The sequence below is a fragment of the Bactrocera latifrons genome, unplaced genomic scaffold (assembly GCF_001853355.1).
Source record: "Bactrocera latifrons isolate USDA-ARS-PBARC rearing strain unplaced genomic scaffold, ASM185335v1 scaffold_33, whole genome shotgun sequence".
In the NCBI taxonomy this organism is placed as follows: Eukaryota; Metazoa; Arthropoda; class Insecta; order Diptera; family Tephritidae; genus Bactrocera; species Bactrocera latifrons.
Genome location: NW_017536963.1, coordinates 943,696 through 965,339, shown reverse-complemented (window position 1 = coordinate 965,339; position 21,644 = coordinate 943,696). Strand labels below are relative to the sequence as shown.

The window sequence follows — 21,644 nt, the reverse complement described above, 5'->3', positions numbered from 1 at the left end:
TGTGCGAGATATATCATTGAAATTCAAAGACAATCCTTTCTGATAATAATGTGCCTGTGGGCCAAAAACGGCCTGAATCCGACTAATACTTCGTTTCGCTTCCCCATATGCTTAATATAAAGATTTACGATCTATCAGTTGACTTTTTGTCACATAGATTGCATTTTACAAAGGATAAAAATTTTAAACAAATACTTGGTCACAAATTTTGTATTTCTAACTGAATTTCGATGAACAAAATGAAGCATGGTAGCGCTTATTTGTAAAAGTGTAATGAATTAATACTTGGGCGTCAGCAAGCGTGCTGCAACCGATTGAAACGGAAAGAGGCAATTATAAATTTATAGCTCACTTCTCGACAGATTGACGCGCTGCAGCTGTGGGAAGATGAGGAAGATGAGGAGGACGAAAGCGAGGAATGGAAAGCGTTTAAAGCTTTACTTAAGCAAGGCAGAGTTTTGCACAAAAAAATGGGAGAATTTTTGGATCGATTTGATCTTGATTTCGAACGCGAAAAGAGGCGTCAGAACATTATAATTATGAAGCAACGACAAGCAGAGGTGCATATTCTGGACAAATGGACAAATGCAATAATGAAATCACTACAAGTGAACAGGATCGCTGCTGGTAGTTTAGAACCAGAGTAAGCACCAGTTAGCATGTTATATAATATAAATAGAAAAATAAAAAGGTATATTTATATAGTTTCTAAGAGGAAAATAGAAAAAATGCAGGAGAGTGGGTTGCTTATCACAAAAATATACAAATGTAGTAAGGGGTTTGCAGTCGGTAGTGTATTATGGTGTTCTCACGTACATAAAATGATGAAGATGACGAGACGAGTTGATTTCCGTGTGTCTGTCCGGCCGTCCATACAAGCGATTATTTGAAACTTGGTACATTTGTTCCTTGGACAAGCTCGCAGATGAGCGCAATTACTCCACTGCCATCCCCACATAGCATTGACCCGAAACAACTTTGGCAAATGCCACATAATAATTAAATGAGGGTTCAATAAAGTAGCTCACATACAATTATAATTCATATAAAACAAAGTGAGCCGATTGTTTGAAAATTCAGACATTATTTCTATGGAAGCTGATTCAAGTTTTCCATTTAATTTATCCATTTTAGGCACAAAAATAAAATAAACGCTGTTCTTAGTACGGCAGCCTTTCCCATTTCATTTAAACAATGTTGGGATTTAATATATAATTTTGGATGCCTGTTGAAAAGAAGTAGCTCAGTGCTTGATTACATTTCGTTATTTCATGTCTCAATGAGGTGACCAGTCAGACTTATCGCAGACATTGACCTCTCAAAGCAATTTATTAGCGTAGACAAACACCATAAATATATTACTCAAAAAGGCTAAAGGTGTAATAGCGAGCTTTGCCATTACTATTAATACTTTTACACCTTCAACTACCCTTATTACTAATATTTAAACTACTTTAGTATATTTGATATAATCTCCGCAAAACTTCTCTGAAATAAACTTACATGTGTGTTTTGAGCTATATCTATCAACGTAGATACTGAATTAATTGTTGAGGACTTTCTGTCTTCTGTATGGAAATTTTCAAAGAATGCAATTCAACTAGTTAATATCTTATGTGTTGTATTCCAAGCCTTTGGTTTTTAGGAAGACAACCATTAACGAGGCTAATTTAACTGAAATATGTGTATTAGGCTTACAAGTCAAAAACGGGGTTTTTTAAATGCGATCGACCTCTCTCGGACAATTACAAACCTTTCTTAAGAGTCTACTTCTAATGTTAAGAAGCTTCTAAGCCATTTAAGCAACGAATAAGCAACCAAGTACAAATTGACCTTTTATTTTCATTGAAATAACTCACATATTGGCTGATTTGTGTGATATAAAGTCACTTAGAGATTTGAAATTTTTTTTATTATATATATGTGGGTTGAAGGAAGTATGAACTGGCTTCAAATAGTACAATTTTGCTATTAAAGTCTGAGCGGTTTGTATATAGAGATATACGCCCGATCTTATAAAAATATTTTTTTAGTTTTTCTTAGACATTGGTTTCTGCTCAAAAAGTGGAATAATAGCTTTGTTTGCATTTTTAAATGTTACGGCATTCCATCCTCTTTTTGGCTTGTCATCAATTTTCAGCTTATTGGTAATGGTGAGACCACCTTTTTACCAATTTACCACTCATATGTATGTGTGTTATTAATCCACATAATTTAAAAGTACATATTTAACCCTTAAAAGCTTCGCTTATTTCGGAATAACAAAAAAAAAGTTTCCAGGAAGGCTACACTAATTAGAGAATTTATCCTTTATTTAACATATAAATTATAGAATTTTAAAATCGATGAAAAGTCATACACCAATAATTTCAAAGATTAAATGTTTATCCAACCGTCAACTTTCAACTGTAATTTTTCACTCTAAACATTCTTTACAATAATACATTCCTCACTGATAAGTTACATTTACCAATCTGTAAACATTTTTCATGATTTTTTGTTTTTTCTTTGTTCATTGAGCATTGTTTTTTCTGCTCTGTCTATGTCACATTAGTTTCCAATTTAGTTAAAAAATTGTTTGTTTCACTTATCACCGAATGTCACGGCAAGACGACTTATTTGCACATCAATCTGACTGTCATGAACAATCGTACAAGCATACGAATGTATGAAAAACAACAACATATTGTAAGCATAAGCACATTTGTCAGTCAAAAGATGCGCTTGTAAATCGAAATGAATTCGTAATAATTTTCTCTCCACGCCACTGACGGGTTAATATTGCAAATTTAATGACTTTTTCAAACGAAAATATGTTTGTGTAAACGTCTGGTTAACGGTGAATGCAATTTTACTGCCGCACACATTTATTGACAGTTTCTCTATAACTATTTTTATGTTTTTCTCGCAAATTGATTGCTTACAATTTGTAATTACTTTTTGTTGCGGAACGCACAAACACAGACGCATACACATGTTCAGTAAATATTAAAATATAATATTTAAAATCATAAATGAACTGCGAAAATCTATAAATACAAATGGATGTGTGAGGAGTGTTTGGGCCAAATGCTTAAAATGGAATTAAATTCAATGGGACCTCATGATTTGGAGAAAAGTTGATTTTTATACCCTGAGCAGGGTGAATTAAGTTTGTAGAACCCAGAAGAATACGTCGGAGACCCTATTAAGCCAATAATTTTCTTGCATCACTGTGTCGCAGAGGCTACACGTGGAGGATTTTTCTGCTCATCTGCGAGGAATAAGTGCATTTGAGTAGTTGGAGAAGAGACGCAATGAGTCTTCACGGATGGTTTGAAGCTAGGAGGAAAAATTAATAGCTGAGTCTTCAATTAAATACGTTATCAAAACCTTTAACCTCTTAACACTTGAAATTATTACTTCAAAGCTTCGTTCCGGTCGCCCGAAAATATTAATATATTTTGGTTAAAAGAAATTTCCTGCTTATGCTTTCAAACAAAATTTTCAGCGACACGTCCAGAGAATTTTAGAAAAGGCTTGGTTTTAATGCTAAATTAGCATGAAAAAACCCGGTTATATAATATATCCCAAGAATCGTATGAAGCGCCTAAAGTTCGCCAACGCGCACATAAATAAGTCTCTCTAATTTTGGGAATCAGTTCTGTGAACTGATGGAACAAAATACTGCATTTTAAGAATGAAAACAAAACAATTGATGTGATGAAAACCTGGCACGACGTTGGATATCCACAACTTCTCATCGATAGTGAAACACGGAGCCGGTAGAGTTTTGTTGTGGGGTGGATAAAAAATATATTAATTTTCGAAATATTAAAAATAACGGCTTATTGCATTGAAGATATGTTCAGTCAATCTTAAAGTCAATCTTAGAAAATTAAATGTTATTTATATACCCCTCAAGCCGCAGTACTCACTTGCTTTTGAAAGCATTACACAAACAACAAAACTCACCTGATAGTCGGCGCGCTGCTCACGTATCTCCTCAAAACACTGTTTGACACATTGAAAACTCGGCGCAGACGTGGACGCATAGACCAGCATGAAAGCGTGGGCGGTGGCAATGGACAGGCGGCGCATAGCGGGAAATTGCATATCACCGGAAGTGTCTAAAATGTCAACCTGCCAATAAAAGAAGATAATAAATTTGAATTAGTTTGCACACAATAACGAGAAGTTTGTTAATTATGTTTCTAAAAACAGATTAGCGTTCAAAATATCACTCTTAATTTATAATTAAATAATAAATAATTTGGGGAAAATTTCATGAGAAATAATTTTTTAGAATATTTTAGCCCGCTTGTTCTCTCAGAAAGGCCTTTGTGGAGAAGCATTATTAAAAAAAAAAATGTTTAAAAAAAAAATACTAAAATAAAACCAAAAAATATTAATTCAGTGGAAACACGGCGTATGAGTGACCTTTAGTAGTAATGAAAAAAAGCAAATATGTAATGCGTCCATGGCGTATGAGTAACCTTTGATGAACCTGAAAATCGCTTTAGAAACAGTTTCTGGATTAGTTGCATTGGCACATGGCCGAATTGGCATAAAAAGCATTATCTATATTGCAGGAAATCTGAAATTATCGAATGTCTCAGATTGAATTCTTACAGGAGTATACTAAAAAAATGTTTGGTTTCTTTTAGAGATTTTTACGTCAAAGAGTGCCCACTTTCACTTCAGTGAAGTATATGTAATACTGCATAATTTTACGATTAATAAATTTTACAACATTTTAACCGCTTAGACTACTTACAAAATGAACATTTCGTATCTTTCGCCCTTTGTCATGAGTAAATGATTAAGTATGCAGCAGATTTATTGGTCGCAATATTGGCTCTAAGTTGCTTTTCAGACGGCAACTGTACGAAAACTTGCAAGAATTCATAAAAACAAGAAAAAAAAAACGTCAACTTGGATTGCACCGAAGCCAGAATAGCCTCACAAATAAAGCAGTTTCAATGCAAAAACTTGATTTAGATTGATTTGGATCGTTCAGTTTGTATGGCAGCTGTATGCTATAGTGATCCATACTGTGCAATTTTTTCGGAGATTACATAATTGACTTAAAAATAAACCATACTGAATTTCTTGAAGATATCTTGTCAAGTAAAAGAGTTTTCCATACAAGGACACGATTTTGATCATTCAGTTTGTATAGCAGCTACATATATGCTGTAGTAGTCCGATATCAACGGTTTCAACGAATTAGCAGTTTTCTGGGGAGAAAAGTACGTTTGCAAAATTTCAGTTTGATATTTCAAAAACTAACGGGTATAAAAATTAACGGGTTAACGCGGCGTATGAGTAACTTTTTCAACACAGCGTTCTGCTTGTTCTAATTCCTAATAATTGCAAGTAAATTTTAATAAAAGCACTTAAGTTTAGTGTGCCGTTTATTAATTCTTAATAATTAGATTTCTCATATACCCACACACACACAAACACCTGTATGCAGCGCTACCTGCAACTGATTTTTTAGTATCTCAAAGAGTGTTGCAAATACATTAGTCTCTTACATATATTACCTTTGCTGAGCAACATCTTCTCTATTCGTTTGCAGTGTACAGGCCATTTTGTGTGAAGGCATTTTATTGCATTTGCGTGCCTGGCCGGGACCTTGAAAACTTTGCAATTAATAACAATTACGTGTGCAACTAATTGCAATTATGCCAACATTCTATGATTCTTTGATTTTAAATGCCACAAATGTATTTATTGCTGTCTACATTTTTAAGCACGTACATACATATCTTGAATGCAGGTGCAAGGTGCAAGGTGCAAGGTGTAGGTGTGCGTGTGTTTGTAGTTGGCATTGTAAATTTAAATTAATTGCATTGAAATTGTGCTACAGGTATGAACTAATGCAAGTCAAGAAACAATTGAAAACAAAGCAAAAGGAGACTGCAGTAACAAAAGAACAATTTATCTGCCTTAAAGTAATGGAGTTATCTCCCAAGATGCAGATATGGCATTGTTTTGGCGAAAGTGTATGATATTTCATGAGTTTAATTTATACATTTTTTAGGCCTGATTCCCAAATATCTATCTAAGAACCTGTTATACGCATTTTTGATCTTTGTCTGCTTCCTCTTGATCGTACCTAGCCGTACGGTATATTCTCTGCCTCAGATTCATCAAAAGAGACTGCTTACTTGGAAATCTCTTTGATTTGTTTGCTAAGCTACCATAGCTTTCTGTATCCGCTCGCATAAAGAGATACAACAAGATGCTCGAAGTATACTCCTGTCCCTACTCCGTCATTTTGGACCCGTCGGTATAGATTAAGATGGCATAATTCACCTTATAAGGATATGATATGTTTTCAACTTAATTTGAGAAAGTTCAGAACATCGCTGTGATCATAACTCTTCACATTTCAACCACCAAATTTGTCTACTTTTGGTACGAAAACGAATATGGGGATTTGGAGCATATTATACTTTTCAATTGAACATGACTTAATAGCTCCTTTAACCCACACACGGGTTGCTCTCTGTATTCCATTTAATTTTCTGATTATACACTTTCTTTCTAATGCTGGCCACCAGACCAGTATTTCGTATGTAAGAACATAGTTTCATAACTATATTCGGTTTTAGCCCTCACTTTCCGATGAGAAACGAATTTTCAATATTCATTTTCTAGCTCAGTTTTATATTAGCCTGGACCCCTATATATTTTGCTGTTGTAGACAGAGAAATAATAGTCATCAGGGCGTATTTTCCTTAAGGGTTATTCGTACAATTTGTGGCAGGATATATTATTTTATTTTAAAAAAAGCTTGTATATAGCCATTAGCCTACTGTGATTGGAAGAACTGGAGCTTAAAGCATACAGTTCTCTTCATACATACAAACACTTAATGAGCGCTTTTTATCAACATTGAAGAGACTAGTGTATAAGAGTGAGTTTAATACAAATAAGTTAAGCATTTCTAATCTTATGAGGTAATAAGAACAACACAAACACAAACACAAACTTAAAAGACGCGCCGGTGATGAGCCACCAGTAAAGTGGAAATAAGTTTATTTATTCCGGTGTTTAGGAATCTAAGAAAAACGTGCATTAATTTCTATAAGGAACACACCCATACATACATATACATATACACATATAGTATACATTTATTGTATATGTCACACTTTTTCGAGTACCCTACATATCGCTGGTGGTAGCAAATATTCGACTAACCTAGAAATGCTCAATTATTCTCATGCTCTACATGCTATCTCACTGTACACACATACATATGTACATTAGGGTGCCTGATATTTCTCAAATGTATTTTTCGTTTTCAAAAATATGATATTCGAATATGAAATTTTCGCGTTATACAGAAAAGGTCTGAATAACTTGTTTCGTAAAAATATTATTTTAAAAGTTAAAGTAATGTTTATGACTAAAAAATATCTTCTATGCGAATGTAAGGCTCTATATAGGAAAATAATCGTAAATATCGGTTGCAGAACGGAACTTCCTCAAAAGCAGTTAAAAGAAGAGAAAATATGGTGAGGGGATTTTTGTTCTGGTGGAATCACAATGGGACTGTAAGTGCGTCGCTAGACAGCCACTCTACTTATCTATGTAGGAGGAAACAATATATAGAACAGGTGGCAGCATTGTCACTCAACGAATAATGTCGTTGAGATGGCAACATTGCAACTCAGCTGTTAATTGACGAAGCGTCCATCAGCAGCCATCATTGTAACGGTCCATATGGATCATTCGTTTTTGTATTAGATATTAAGAGTAATTGTTGAAGCACGAGTTGCAAAAGTTGAGTTGTGAAGAAAGGTTGTAAGCGGTCGCACCACCGCCTGAATTTAAAGAGTGCCAATAAAATCAATTGAAAACTAAGAACGCGGGTTTCATTTTAAAATAAATCCCACATCTATATAAAGTTTTGTATCAACTGTAACATTTTCATATAGTACACCATGTCGTATGAGGAACGCAGAGTATATAAATAACTTGTATGAACGCTCAGAACATTTGATATATAATATTGACTGCGTATAACTTTTAATATGATGAGATTATGAAAAAGAAAATGATTTCGATTTTTTTTATAAATAAAAATTTTGTACTATAATAAAATTGTTTCAAAAATTTTAGGCTTTCTCCTTTTATACAAACTATCAAAAATCACATGTTATTGAGTTTACTTTCGTTAGATTCTTAATTGTAGGGAAAAAACTGCAGATGACCGTTGCAAAACCACAATAAACTTGGAAAATAACGGAACCGTACCGCGCATACGAACATTCATATACATAAACCCCTGCAATGCCGCGACATTAAGCTGCAAGAAGCAGTAAGGCTAATTCCCTTGGCGTAGGCAAAACTACCGCAACAGCTTCGTCGTCGCGTTGTTGTTGCGCTTATCTCCATTGTTTTTGTTGTATGTGTTTTCAGTTTTCGTCGCTACACGTATCATTAATCAAATTTATATACACGTCGCTCTCAACTTGGCTCTGCATATGTCCACACACACACACACACGCACACAGATTTTAATATACTCGGCAACACACACACAAATACAACAAGAACTGTATGGCTGTGTGTCACTTTGTACAATTTGCTTTTACCTTTTTCTCTCTACGGATTTGTTGTTGAGCGTTTGGCAAAGATTTCCAGTATGTAAACGTATCTTTAGCAACCTTTATAGTCTCTTCAGAATTGCGAGGATTTTTTTACAGCAAGTTGGAGAGTTATTTTTAAAATAATGCAAATATATTTGGTCCTACTTTAAATCTAAATATATATACACAAATATGTATGTATGTATACTTATTATGGAACATTCATTGGTGGGGTGAGCTGAGAGTAAATAGAATTCATTAAGCCATGAAATAACTACGGTGATAAACGATAGACAGAAGCAAAACAAAAAGTTGGAGAGAGTGAGAGTGAGGAAGAGGGACAGAAGTAATAGATTGGGAATAGCTTACCACCAGCGAAATGATAAAGGATATGAAATATGGAAAATTTCCGAAATAGCCTTAAGTGCGCGTAGCGATTCATGCTTAATGTGTTCAGTTGATTCAAAACAATTCCTTCGGGGCGTGCGTTTAAGTTTGTGGAATACCTAGAAGCCTCACAGAGCTAAATAAGGCGAATTCGATGGTTACGGTACGATATTGGTTGAAAATTGGGCGAAAAACTCACGACGAATCGATACAGTATGAGACGGTGAATTATCGTGTTGCAAATCCAAGAATTATCGGCCAAGAATGAATCAACAACTCATCGCCCCTTAGTATATGTTTTATAATATCTTGGTAGCAAAGCTGTTTTTCGGAAAAATTGAGTAATTTTGGAACCAATCGAGCTTTCACTTTTCTTAATCCCAAATTCTTTTCACTGATCCTTACGATATTCTGATGGCAGTAAGTTAAAAAAGAGGAATTGAAGGGCCATAAAGGTGATTCTGTGCAAACACTGTCTAAGCACTTTATCAGTATCAATATGATATATAAGTATATGAAATTTGGAATTATAAGTTTGATAAATAACTTTGTTTCATTGGAAAAATAATGCATGTAAAAATAAGTTTATCGTGAATTGACCAAATTGAGGATGTAATCTCCGAAAATTGGTAAGATCGATTTGCGGTGGCATATAGCTGCAATACAAATGGAACGATTAAAATCAAGTTCTGTGTAAGACATAAAAATATGAAGAAAGTTTGTGAATATTTTCTATAAATTAATTAAACTTTGTTAATTTAATATTTTCCTTTATCGAAAAGTAGTTTAAATCTTTTTTTTTATACTCCGCAACAAAGCTGCTAAGGAGAGTATTATAGTTTTGTTCACATAACGGTTGTTTGTAAGTCCTAAAACTAAAAGAGTTAGGTGTAAGGTTATATATACCAAAGTGATCAGGGTGACGAGTAGAGTTGAAATCCGGATATGTGTCTGTACGTCCGTCCGTCTGTCTGTCCGTCCGTCCCTGCAAGCTGTAACTTGAGTAAAAATTGAGATGTCATGATGAAATGAATGAATTCGAAGATGGGCAAAATTGGCCCACTGCCACGCCCACAAAATGGCGAAAACTGAGAACCCATAAAGTGCCATAACTAAGCCACAAATAAAGATATTAAAGTGAAATTTGCCACAAAGGATCGCATTAGGGAGGGGCATATTGGAAAGTAATTTTTTTGGAAAAGTGGGCGTGGCCCCGCCCCTACTAACTTTTATGTACATATCTCGAAAACTACTATAGCTATGTCAACCAAACCCTAAAGAGTCGTTTCCTTCAGGCATTTCCATATACAGTTCAAAAATGGAAGAAATCGGATAATAACCACGCCCACCTCCCATACAAAGGTTATGCTGAAAATCACTAAAAGTACTTTAACCGACTAACAAAAAACGTCAGAAACATCAAAGTTTACGGAAGAAATGGCAGAAGGAATCTGCACCCAGGCTTTTTTCTTAAAATTGAAAATGGGCGTGGCGTCACCCACTTAGGACCAAAACCCATATCTCAGGAACTACTCTATCGATTTCAATGAAATTAGATATAAAATATTTTATTAACACCCTGACGACATGTACGAAATATGGGTGAAATCGGTTCACAACCACGCCTTCTTCCAATATAACGCTATTTTGAATTCCAACTGATGCCTTCTCTTTATAATATAAACATTAGGAACCAATGATGATAGCGGAATAAAACATTACACAAATACGGTATTTGAGCTGAGGTATCCCTTGTGGAAAAATTGTCGTGATCGGACTATAACTTTTCAAGGTCCCTGATATCGAACACGAAGAACTCAGTGCCTAACCTAACTTAACCTAATTTTTCACAGAAAATATCGATAGATCTTCAGATATTTTCAAGTAATCCTGATCGTTTTTATACTCTCGCAATAAAGTTGCGAATAACGGTATATATCGTCAGATATATGTGGTTACATATACCAAAGTGATCAGGGTGACGAGTAGAGTTGAAATCCGGATATGTGTCTGTACGTCCGTCCGTCTGTCTGTCTTTCCGTCCGTGCAAGCTGTAACTTGAGTAAAAATTGAGATATCCTGATGAAACTTGTCATGCGAGAGTATAACATGTTCGATGACATCCGAACCTAGCAATTCCTTACTTGTTTATATTTAATTGCATAGCTTGATTTCTACATAAGTCCCACAAGTGTTATTTCCTATCATGGATTGAAACCATAAATTTTCAAAATTAATTTTTGACAATTTTTCGGTTGTGGAAATGCATATTTTATGAGAAAATGATAATGGAATTTAAGTAGAGCGACGCCAACATGTGCTCACCCGTTCAATTATAATGGCAAACTATAAACGAGGCCGTCAATAATAAGTGAATAAATAGTGAAAGAGCAAATGAAGTACCGTTATATTTTCACACTGAAAATGCAGATACACTCATACAAAAAATCATAGCTTGTGGCACATAGATACTCTCAGATACACACATTCTTACAGAAATAACTGTGTACGCCCGAAATTAAATAAATCTGTCGTCTATACGTACATACGCGTATGTTGAGTTCCTGCAGACAGTTTTCATGTCGCTTTGGCCTTTCTTTTACAGTCGTTGAGAAAGTCATATACTCGTCTTGTGGTTTGATGTCTGATGAAATCCAAACACACACATACACTTGCAAATTGGTAATAATGCGCGAAAATATTTAGGCTTTGAGGCTTATATCTCGCAACGCGTCGCTTGTTTAATGGTGCTCATACGCTCCGTTGAACCTTGGCGATGCGCGATTTTTCATTGATATTACAACAACAACATTTATTTTGTGCAACAACAACATTTTTTTTTATGAAACAACAACAACTTAGGTTTGCTTTTAATTTTTTGTATAAATTTTGTGGCTTGTTTGTTACTGCAATTTTCTAATATTTACTTTTTCGTTTATTTTATCGCATGACTTCGCTTTATTTAACTAGCATACGCGCACACATTACTTATATATCATGATGTGTTTTTGGTACGCAGCCACATTAACCGTAACCCACAATAATTATCTTTCCGCATTGATGCTTCCACAAGCGAATCAATCAAAATGTGAAATCACAGAGAAGTGATTTTTAAGTGTGCTCATTCATTTTGAATATAATTTCGAGTTATGTCAAAATTCCGTTTGACTACCAGTTGCAGTACATTCCGAAGTGAAAGCAAGCAGAATCATCAGACATTTAGAAATTTTCTTATGTGTTGATTTCAAAAATGGAAGCGAGGCTTAAGGACAAGACATTATCTTAGGAGTCAACACTACCATAAAACAGAGATTTACATACATATATACTCATGCTCCAGAAACTGAATGAAAAAGATGTTATTTCAAATTGTACGGTATTTGGAGTGGATTGAATTGTAAGTGAATAACAATGACATAGCAAAAACTAAGAAATATTTCTGGGAAAAATATTGAGTGTAGTTGGAATTTATTTTCACATAACGTTAAAGCAGAGTTCTCGTCAGAAATCTCTTTTGTGGGTATGTAAGCTGAAAAGAAACTACACCGATTTCGGGTACGGTTACAATTGTTTTGAAACAACAGGTAAATCACTTCGTTTGTGAATGAAAGTGAAATGCAGTACATGTTGATAGGCTTTATAGGTCTATGTACAACCTTAATATGGTCCAAAAGTGTTTCCTTTATTCCCTCAAAAAGCAATGCTCAATTAACACACGAAATGCTTAATGACCCTTTTTTTGTAAACTATCACAAGTTGCTTTACAAAAATTCTATATTTTTTAATATCTAAAAGAAAGCATATAGATGGTGTAGTAGAGTAATAGTATTGTCTATGTATGCGTCAGCCTCAGAAAAGCGTGGACGGGTCCTCAGCCGCACTTTGCTTGAAATTAAAAAGAAAAGCAAAATTTTCCGCAAATGCCGAGAATTCGGCTCCAAAAGTGACATTTTGAGTTGAGAATAAGTTTGGGATGCAAACAGATTTCTACAAATATTTTGTTCGGTTAATGTTGACACAATGTCCAAGATCGATATAAAAAGATTTAATCGACCGGTGCTTGGTCGTAGAGACATCTATTGGAAAACGGAGGAAGCAAAATTTTAAACCTAATAATTTCATTTGTGTTACACGGATCCCGGGTACTAAAACCTTGATTTCTTTTATTAAGTGTTAACTTTAATCATCATACATCATACTTTAAATAATAAGACGAATTTTTTATGAGAATTTCAGAGTTCATAGTGATCCATGCCACTCGATACTCGATTAAGTAATGTTTGTCGAAAAACTTAGCACGGGTCTTTAAAAATAAAATGCACCATCAAATATAGTATTCCAAACAAGAATACTCGTGTACTTATAAGTTTGCCACGAAGTTTGTAACACCCAGAAGGAAGATCAGTATCTTGAGCTGAGTCGATTTAGCCATGTCCGTCAGTCTGTCTGTCTATATATATACGAACTAGTTGAAAACGTCATTTTCCCTTCAAGAAACTGCTCATTTATCAGAATTGCTGACATCGGACCACTATAACATATAGCTGCCATATAAACTGAACACATAGTTACTAAAAGAAACACACCTGTGAAGATTATATTAGCTTCGGAGTAGCCGAAGTTAATGTTTGTTCTTGTTTTAACAAAGTACATGAACTCAGTTATGGGTATCAATATCTCAACCCTCTATAAAAAAGACTGCTCTGGTAAGACTCAGTAGTATTGCTGTACTGTGACCATCCTTAAGGCGTGACAGCTTTAAATGCAATCGATTTTTTTACTGTTTGGACCCTTCTTAAACAACTCGTTGTTAATATATATTTTTGGAGATATATTAGTGTCTCTCAGCTTTACACCAAAATGTTCCAGTGCAATGAAAAAGGAAGCCCACCAATAACTGTCTACTTTTAAGTTACCATTATCTGAACAACAGGCCGCATATACGTATGAGAATAGAGATAATGTGCGGCAGCAACTGCTGGCAAATGGTAGATTGTTAATTCTTCGAAATGAGTCTTATCATACGAGTAGTTAAGACAACGAAAGGCTTATGGTAAATAATAAAAAGTTAACTGACTTCGCAGAAAAAATGGACTGATGGTACCGGCACTTCGTTTTAGGAATTCACCACAAATTATTATATCGAAATTAATTTCCAAAGTAAAAAGTATTCGAGAGTATACAATAATTATAAAAGACTCATGAATTTTGTTCAACTTGAAAAGAAAAAATTATCTTTTTTGTGCATATCCTTAACCCTTTCTTCCGAGTGGTACACATATTTACCAGCGCAATTTTAAATACCCTTAAAGTCTTAAATTGCTCTAAAAACGGTATAAAATTATACCAATATTTTTCAAAGTGTGGCAGGCGTAAGTTTTACAGTTTGTCTCTTATTCTCTTGTTATCAGAGCTGAATGTGTAATTACAAGTGATTTTTAGTAAAAAAAGGGCGAATCAGAAGTGACATTGTAAACATTTGTTGTATTTCCGAACACGAAACTTAGAGGAACTTAGGTAAATATGAAAAAGGTTTTACTTGAAGCAGGTGTATATTTTATATGCACTTTTATATCGTGGTACATATATGTATGTACCAGCAGTATTTTTTACTGGTATTTATATATACCAACAGGTGCGTACAAGTTTATGTTTATTCCAGGACTAAAATGTCGAAAAGATCTTTGAGCCAAAAGGAGTTAGAGAGAGTGGTTGAAAGTCTGTCGGATTTTTCTGCTGGTTCATCAGACGAATATGAGCCTAGTGAAGATGAAACAGATTCATCATTTGAAGATAGTGAAGAAGAAACTGCATCAGAAAATGAGAATGAGTTTGAATATATTCAAGGTGATTTTCAGGAGTCGTCAACATCACAGCCAGCCCAAAACCCATTACATGTTTCTGAGGATTCATCTCCAGAATCTAAAGCTGAATGTTTTCAACCTAATGTCATCAATCGCATTTTTGATTGCAATGTCCTGCCGTCCTGCCAAAACTATTCCACTACAAAGGTCCAGTGAAATATTAATTGATGTATCAAAACAGTCACTGCAATGGAAATTTTCCATAAACTCTTTCCGCATTCCTTATATTTACATATAGTCGCTTGTACTAATCAACGACTTGAGTTATTGAACAAGTGTAAAGGGCAACAACAAAAAATGATAAAACCAACAGATAAGGGTGAAATGCAAAAAATTATAGGATGTATGCTCATCATGTCATATAATAAGCTTACTGGACTAAAGCATTATTGGAGTCAAAAATAATCTATGGGAAATCGAACAATAGAAAACTGTATTTCTCGTGATAGATATATCGTCCCTACTTCCAAGCTTTACTTTTCCCAGCCAAATAAACCACCGGATGCCACAAAATCATATTATGTCGATGACTTGATTTACTGTTTGAAACACAGCTTTAGTAAATGTCGTCAAGATAGTCCATTCCAGAGTATTGATGAGAGTATGACTAAGTTCAAGGAACGTTCTTCTCTAAAACAATATATGCCCATGAAACCAATCAAACGAGGCATCAAACTATGGCTTCGTTGTGATGCCGTTTCTGGATATACATATGATCTCAATGTGTACGTTGGTAAAGGTACAGAAGTAAGTAGCGATGCACTAACTCTTGGGGAAAAAGTTGTTAAGACACTTGTCGGAACAATTAAAGCTCCTGACGTTGTTCTATGCTTTGATCGCTTTTTTACCAGTGTAAATTTACTGGAAACTATCAATTTTGCGGCGGTTGGCACCTGCATGACTAATCGCAAAAATGTGCCACCAATAACAGGAAAACTCAAACGAGGAGAATCGAAGTTCAGATGCACCGACACGGGACTTATGTGTACGAAGTGGCAAGATACGAAGTAAGTCTTATTAATGAGTAATTGTCATAAACCTAATGTAACTAATATTTCAAAAAAGGATAAGACGGGCCAAACAGGGGAAATTGACTACCCGGCAGCAATTGCATTCTATCGGCAAAAAATGGGAGGAGTTGACCGCGCAGATCAATTCATAAGTCTCTACCATCACGACAGAAAGTTCTCGAAGTGGTGGAAAAAAGTGTTTTATACTTGCCTTGGGATGTGTACAGCAAACGCATGGATTATTTACAACGACTTGAGGCGTAAGAATGAGAAAGTTCCTTATCTAACATATGTGGTGAATCTTGCCGAGGAATTGATTGCCGAAGGAAAAAATACTACTGAGTTACCATCACCAAAAAGAGGTCTAATTTCGAAGAAAAGAAAACTTTATGGATCAGCATTACATCTCCTTATAGAAGGTGCCACTAGAAGACGCTGTACTCTTTGTTTGGTAATGAAAATCCAAAAAAGAACCAAACGATTTGCGATGAATGTAATGTACCGTTGTGTAAAGATTGTTTCAAGCTGTATCATTCAAAATAAACTAATACATTTCCAAAATATATGAGTAACACTAAAAAATATATAAAAAGTTGTTAGCTTCTTCTTACCTGTTGGTACATATTTGTACCAGATAAAAACCCTACTGGTGCCCATATATAACAACACTCCCCCTTCCCCCATGGGTTTCCTAAAAATATTTTTTTAAATTATTTCCAAAGAAATGGTATATGTTGATACAATATAGTTATTCTAACCTAGTATTTTGATTACATACCCGAAATTGGTATTCAGGGACGAAAGGGTTGATGTGCATCCACGAGAAATGAAAGGTCTATAAATTCATTAAAATGTACGAGTATCAGTGGGTTACGTTATTGTTATTATACACATAGATATTAGCTTTTAAAATCATCAAAGTTAAAACAATAAAAGTAAATGAATTTAGTGCTCTAATGCAATGATATGCCATAAACTGGGCTATTTGCTACAGAATTTCTCGTATTAAGTAATAACTTTTATTGAGCGCCATGTAAACAGAAGTCTTATGAAATTAGAGATACTTTACGTCACTTAAAACTTGAAGCCTGCATATGTTTACAAGACTCAAACACAAACACAAGATCAAATGACAGATATAACCAGGGATTGGGAATGTTTAACAAATCACGCGTAATCACTGATGTGTCGGGCCAATTACCATAATTGCATTGCAATTGGTTACCTAATGTAATTGACGGCCTGACATGCACTCATTCTGGCATTGCAAGTTCGCAATATTATAACAGAGAGCCATACAAATACATCTGGAAGTCTAATATATAGAAATTACAAATAAATTAAATACTTAATGTGACCGTACACATTATCTGAGTTTGCTGGCGCTGCACTCAATTTAATTAATTCGAATTCGGTGTTTTCAATTAAACTTATACGTGGCATCGGTTGGTTGGTTAATAAGTAAAAATAATATTAAAACTTCCCCATATTTTCTCTATGGCTTTTATAAATAATATTTTGTCAACACATAGCTAAGAAAACGACTGTTCCTGAGTTCTTTGGCAGTCGTTCTGACCAAGATATACTTTTAGTCGAGTCAACAACCCTTATTATCGGCATTTGGGGTTGTTGATTTCGCTAGGATGATCGCCCCTTCATTCTGAACAATTTCATATATGTATATGAATATTTCTATACTTATCTCGATTATTTGTAGGTGTTAGAAAGAAGCTTTAGGTGAGAAAAATATTAGATCTTCAGATATGAAAGTGGAAAATATATAATCTAAAAACGAAGCACCCTAATGTGTATTCTACTAAATATACTTTTATCAGTGCCAGCAACATGTTTAACGGTAGATTTGTTAATGTGTGTGTTGCTGAGAGTTGCCAACATGTACTAGAAAACTTTGTCAACTAACGGTAAAAGCATGAGTACGTGTGTGTGTGTATGTGTGTGCGCTATACAAATATTCCATGTCGAGAGTGTCATGTTAAAAATGTTTGCAGACATAAGTTCTGTCCTTAATTGTCTTCCAAGTGAATGTGTGTGTGTGACTAAGATTTGGCGTCAGTGCGCAAGGTGGCGATACAAACTCTAATGTAGTTAAGTACTTGAATATATAAGTAGTATGTATGTGTAGATCCAGGGATGTACATGTATGACTTTTTGCTGCTATCACGGCGGTAAATAGTGGAAGCATGAGATGTACATAGAAGCGATCCCTCCAGGAGTATACCAGACAAAAACTTACAATACAAAAACACAGAAACAACAACAACAAACAAAAAACAACATGAAATTCAATTAAACAGCAATATGCGTCGCCGCTTCATGTTGCTTAGAAGCATTATATGGTATAATATTTTTCTGCTTTTGTAAGCTGATAAACATATACATATTAAGGCAAAGACATTTGCTGCATATTGGAAAATTAAATAACTAGGTTATAGGAACAAACCGCAAACGCTCGAAAATAAAGCCGAAGAAATGTGGGAATATTTAAGGAAACAGATTATTTGGGGTTTCCAAAGGCACCATTGACACTGGCTGCAGCTAGTACTAGTCTTGAACAAGAAAAATTTGCAACAACAAAATCTTTAAAGTACTCAACTAATCTATTTGTAATGGCTTTGAACTTTATACTCAGCTTATGGTGCATTAAGTTCGATTATCGTGTGTCGATCTGGGCCAAGAACACGAAACTTTGCTAGTTACTTGTATCTTTTGCGAGGTAACGCCAGTTGTACATCCCCAGCGAAGACAGGACGCTATGCACTTGATCCATCCATTAGGTGCATTGATGCCCTTGCTTCCATTGTCCATGTGTGAGTCTGGAATTTGAAACACTTTACTATATCCATGACGCCGTTTAGCTCACGCAGTTGGTAGTTTCATCTTCGTCGTATTCATCTTTCAGGCGGTCGGGTTCAAAGTTTTTGCGAATAATAGTTCCAACCCTCCAACTTTTCGAAACCACTTTGTCTTCTGTCGACATTCAATATCCGAGGAAAATTTCTTCAAGACGAGCATCCTTTTGAGCCTTGAGGATAGCAATTAATTGCTAAGGGCCAGATCTTGAGAATACATTGGATGCAGAAGCAATTCGAAGCATAATTCAGGGATTTTTGTCATCGTTTTCACTGACTTATGACACGATGTCTTGTCTTGGTGATACAGCGCTTTTTCTTTAAATGTTGCCTCTCACCTTTTTGCATAAAAATTCGATATTGACTGGAAATTAATAGTTTGTTCACGATTTCATAAATTCGAATCAGACAATAATGGACAAACGATAGTCAGTCAGTCATCTTGACTATGGATTGATATAGTATGGCTTGGGCATCTGAATTGTTTATGGGATTTACAAAGCTAAATAAATTTCTTTAAAGTCTAGACTGGCCAAGCCACTTAAAAGAAAATGTTCTAGTTGAAATAGAGAAAGGGTTTATGTTCAGTTCGGCGAAGAAATCATATTTTTTTTATATTATTATTAAAGATTTATTTAATTCTTTTTCTAAATCGTAAATATCGTAAATAAAATTACTCTGTAGTTTTACTCACCTTCAGTGTGACGCCGCCCAAATCATATTCCCGATTAAAGAGATCCTCGACCGTGGCACGATATTTGTCCGTATAGGTCTTGAAGAGGAAACGTTTGATTATGGAACTTTTTCCCACACCAGCGCCACCCAGTATGACCAGTCTTATGCGCTCCAAGTCGGCCATTATGAGTGCTGCTGACGACGTCAACTGTAAATGCGCGGCAAAAGCTTATACAGACGGCTGCTTGGACAAGCAACTATCAGCAGTAACTGTTATTATTTGATTTAACTTTGTAAGCTTGTCGACTGAGCTTAAGTACGCTTATGTTTGCGAAGTTTTATAAAGCGTTCGTTAAACGTGGCTGTGGGCTTAATAATTGCACAATTTCACATTTAGATTACTTTGTATAAATTTTTTGGATTTTCCTGTTTCAAGCGAAAAAGGTAAATCCGAGATTAATGTGATTTTTAAGAAAAAAATGCTTTTCTTCAGAAGTTCGCTGGTTGATTAGAGAAAAGTGAATTTAAAGCTACAAAAACAAAAATGGGGAAAAATGTTTCTCAAAAATCTTTCACTGTTATACAACACCAACACTCAAAGGATTGCTTTAACGTGCTTTGTGAGCTTTTGATCAATTTTGCAATTTGGTTTCCTTTATTGGAATTTGACACTTTTTCTTTAATTTCTGTACTGATTACTGCACACTGTGAGAGAGAGAGAGGGCCTTCGGGACGTGACGGATGTGCGATAATTTAATTATGCGCTCGCTTCCGATTTACATCGGCTTCCGCTACTTGGTGTTCACTTTTTATCCCGACAAATATTTTATTCTTGTGCACTTGCTGTTGTTGTACGCATTGTCAATTATCACTTTGTGTATTTATGCATTGTGGCGACACCACATGCTGTCAGCTCCATCTCTCACTCTTTCTTTTCACACTTTGCACAAGTGTCGCTGCAACTTGGATAATGGATAGTCTATTCTTCTTCTCCCATTCTCTTTTCAGTTGTTTTATTTATTTGACGTGTGCTGTCGAATCAGTTTCATATTCTATTGCTTACTAATACACATTTCGTTTGCCTTTTTGATAATGTCCTTAAATGCTGCTCTATTATAACTCTTGAAGATTGTCGCGCAAATTTCATACCCCTTTGCAATTGTACGGCGAAGAAAGAGCTGAAAAGATAAATTACGATAAAATGGTAAGTGATTTTCTTATAAAATTTTATAGCGAGAAAACACTACATTTTTGACAAAAATTTTTTAGCTAGCAAATTTTAGAACATCTTAAACTTTTACTCTCACTACCTTACAGTCAAATTCAACTCAACACAATTGAAATCGCGAACCGAATTAATATCAGTTCTGAATCTATTGCAAAAGCGATATTGATTAGTGGTCACAGAAGAGAAGTATAAAAACGTAGCTGAGAACCCTTTATGCATCATGCTGTTGATTATGCCCAACAATCCAGTAAATGACGCTGAGACTGAAAAGACCAAATTGCCTGACGACACTGAAGGCCATCTCACCTAAGCCATGTACAATTGTACTCATTAGATTTCTATTAAAATACGTGAAAGTCTACTTTTTTTCTCAGCCTAGCTCTAATTTGCTTGAGGAGAACGGTTTATTAGGCTCTTTTGTCATCTGCTGACTGGCTGGGAGAGCATGTATTGATTTTGTGATTTCGAAGAAGATCCGAATGAGTCCGTCCGACACCGCATGGAACTATTGGCGCTGTGGCCATCGACTCATGTCTATATAATAAAGCTGAACTCGTGATCATAACACTAAATTATACATATTTATTTATTCTTGAAAATCACATGTCTAAAAAAAATACTGAAAATTATTGTTACACTACTCTACTATTAATTATGTACGTACTCGAAGTTTGTTGAAATATAGTTGCTCAGCTAATTAACTTTTAACACACTTACTACTTCTCTGGCTATGAAAATATTTCAGTCTAGGAATGAGAGTTTCTTAAGCTTGATTGAGTTAATAGTAAAATGTAAATATATTTCTACTAATTTAGACAGTATAAATGAGATAAACGTTAGCCTATGTATTTGCATAACTGCTCCGCCTTTGCCCGCAAGAAACTTGAAATCGACACACTCCTACACACCTAATTCTTCATCCAAATTGGCGCTTACAGCTATAACAACTATGTAAATATTTATCTTTAATCTGTTTGATGAATTGACTGATGCTCTCACACCATGCGAAGGGTTGTGATTAA

General features: G+C 35.0%; 1 protein-coding gene across 1 annotated transcript in view; it reads right to left on the bottom strand.

The window, feature by feature from the left end:
* LOC108971192 (GTP-binding protein Di-Ras2-like) overlaps positions 1-19,578 on the bottom strand; it is a 79,521-nt gene extending 59,943 nt beyond the window's left edge. Inside the window, exons 1-2 of the mRNA XM_018937078.1 lie at positions 19,414-19,578; positions 3,955-4,122 (exon numbers count right to left, since the gene is read on the bottom strand). Coding sequence (XP_018792623.1) covers positions 3,955-4,122; positions 19,414-19,578 — 333 coding nt within the window. The remainder of the gene's footprint in view (positions 1-3,954; positions 4,123-19,413) is intronic.
* Positions 19,579-21,644: the final 2,066 nt, after the last annotated feature.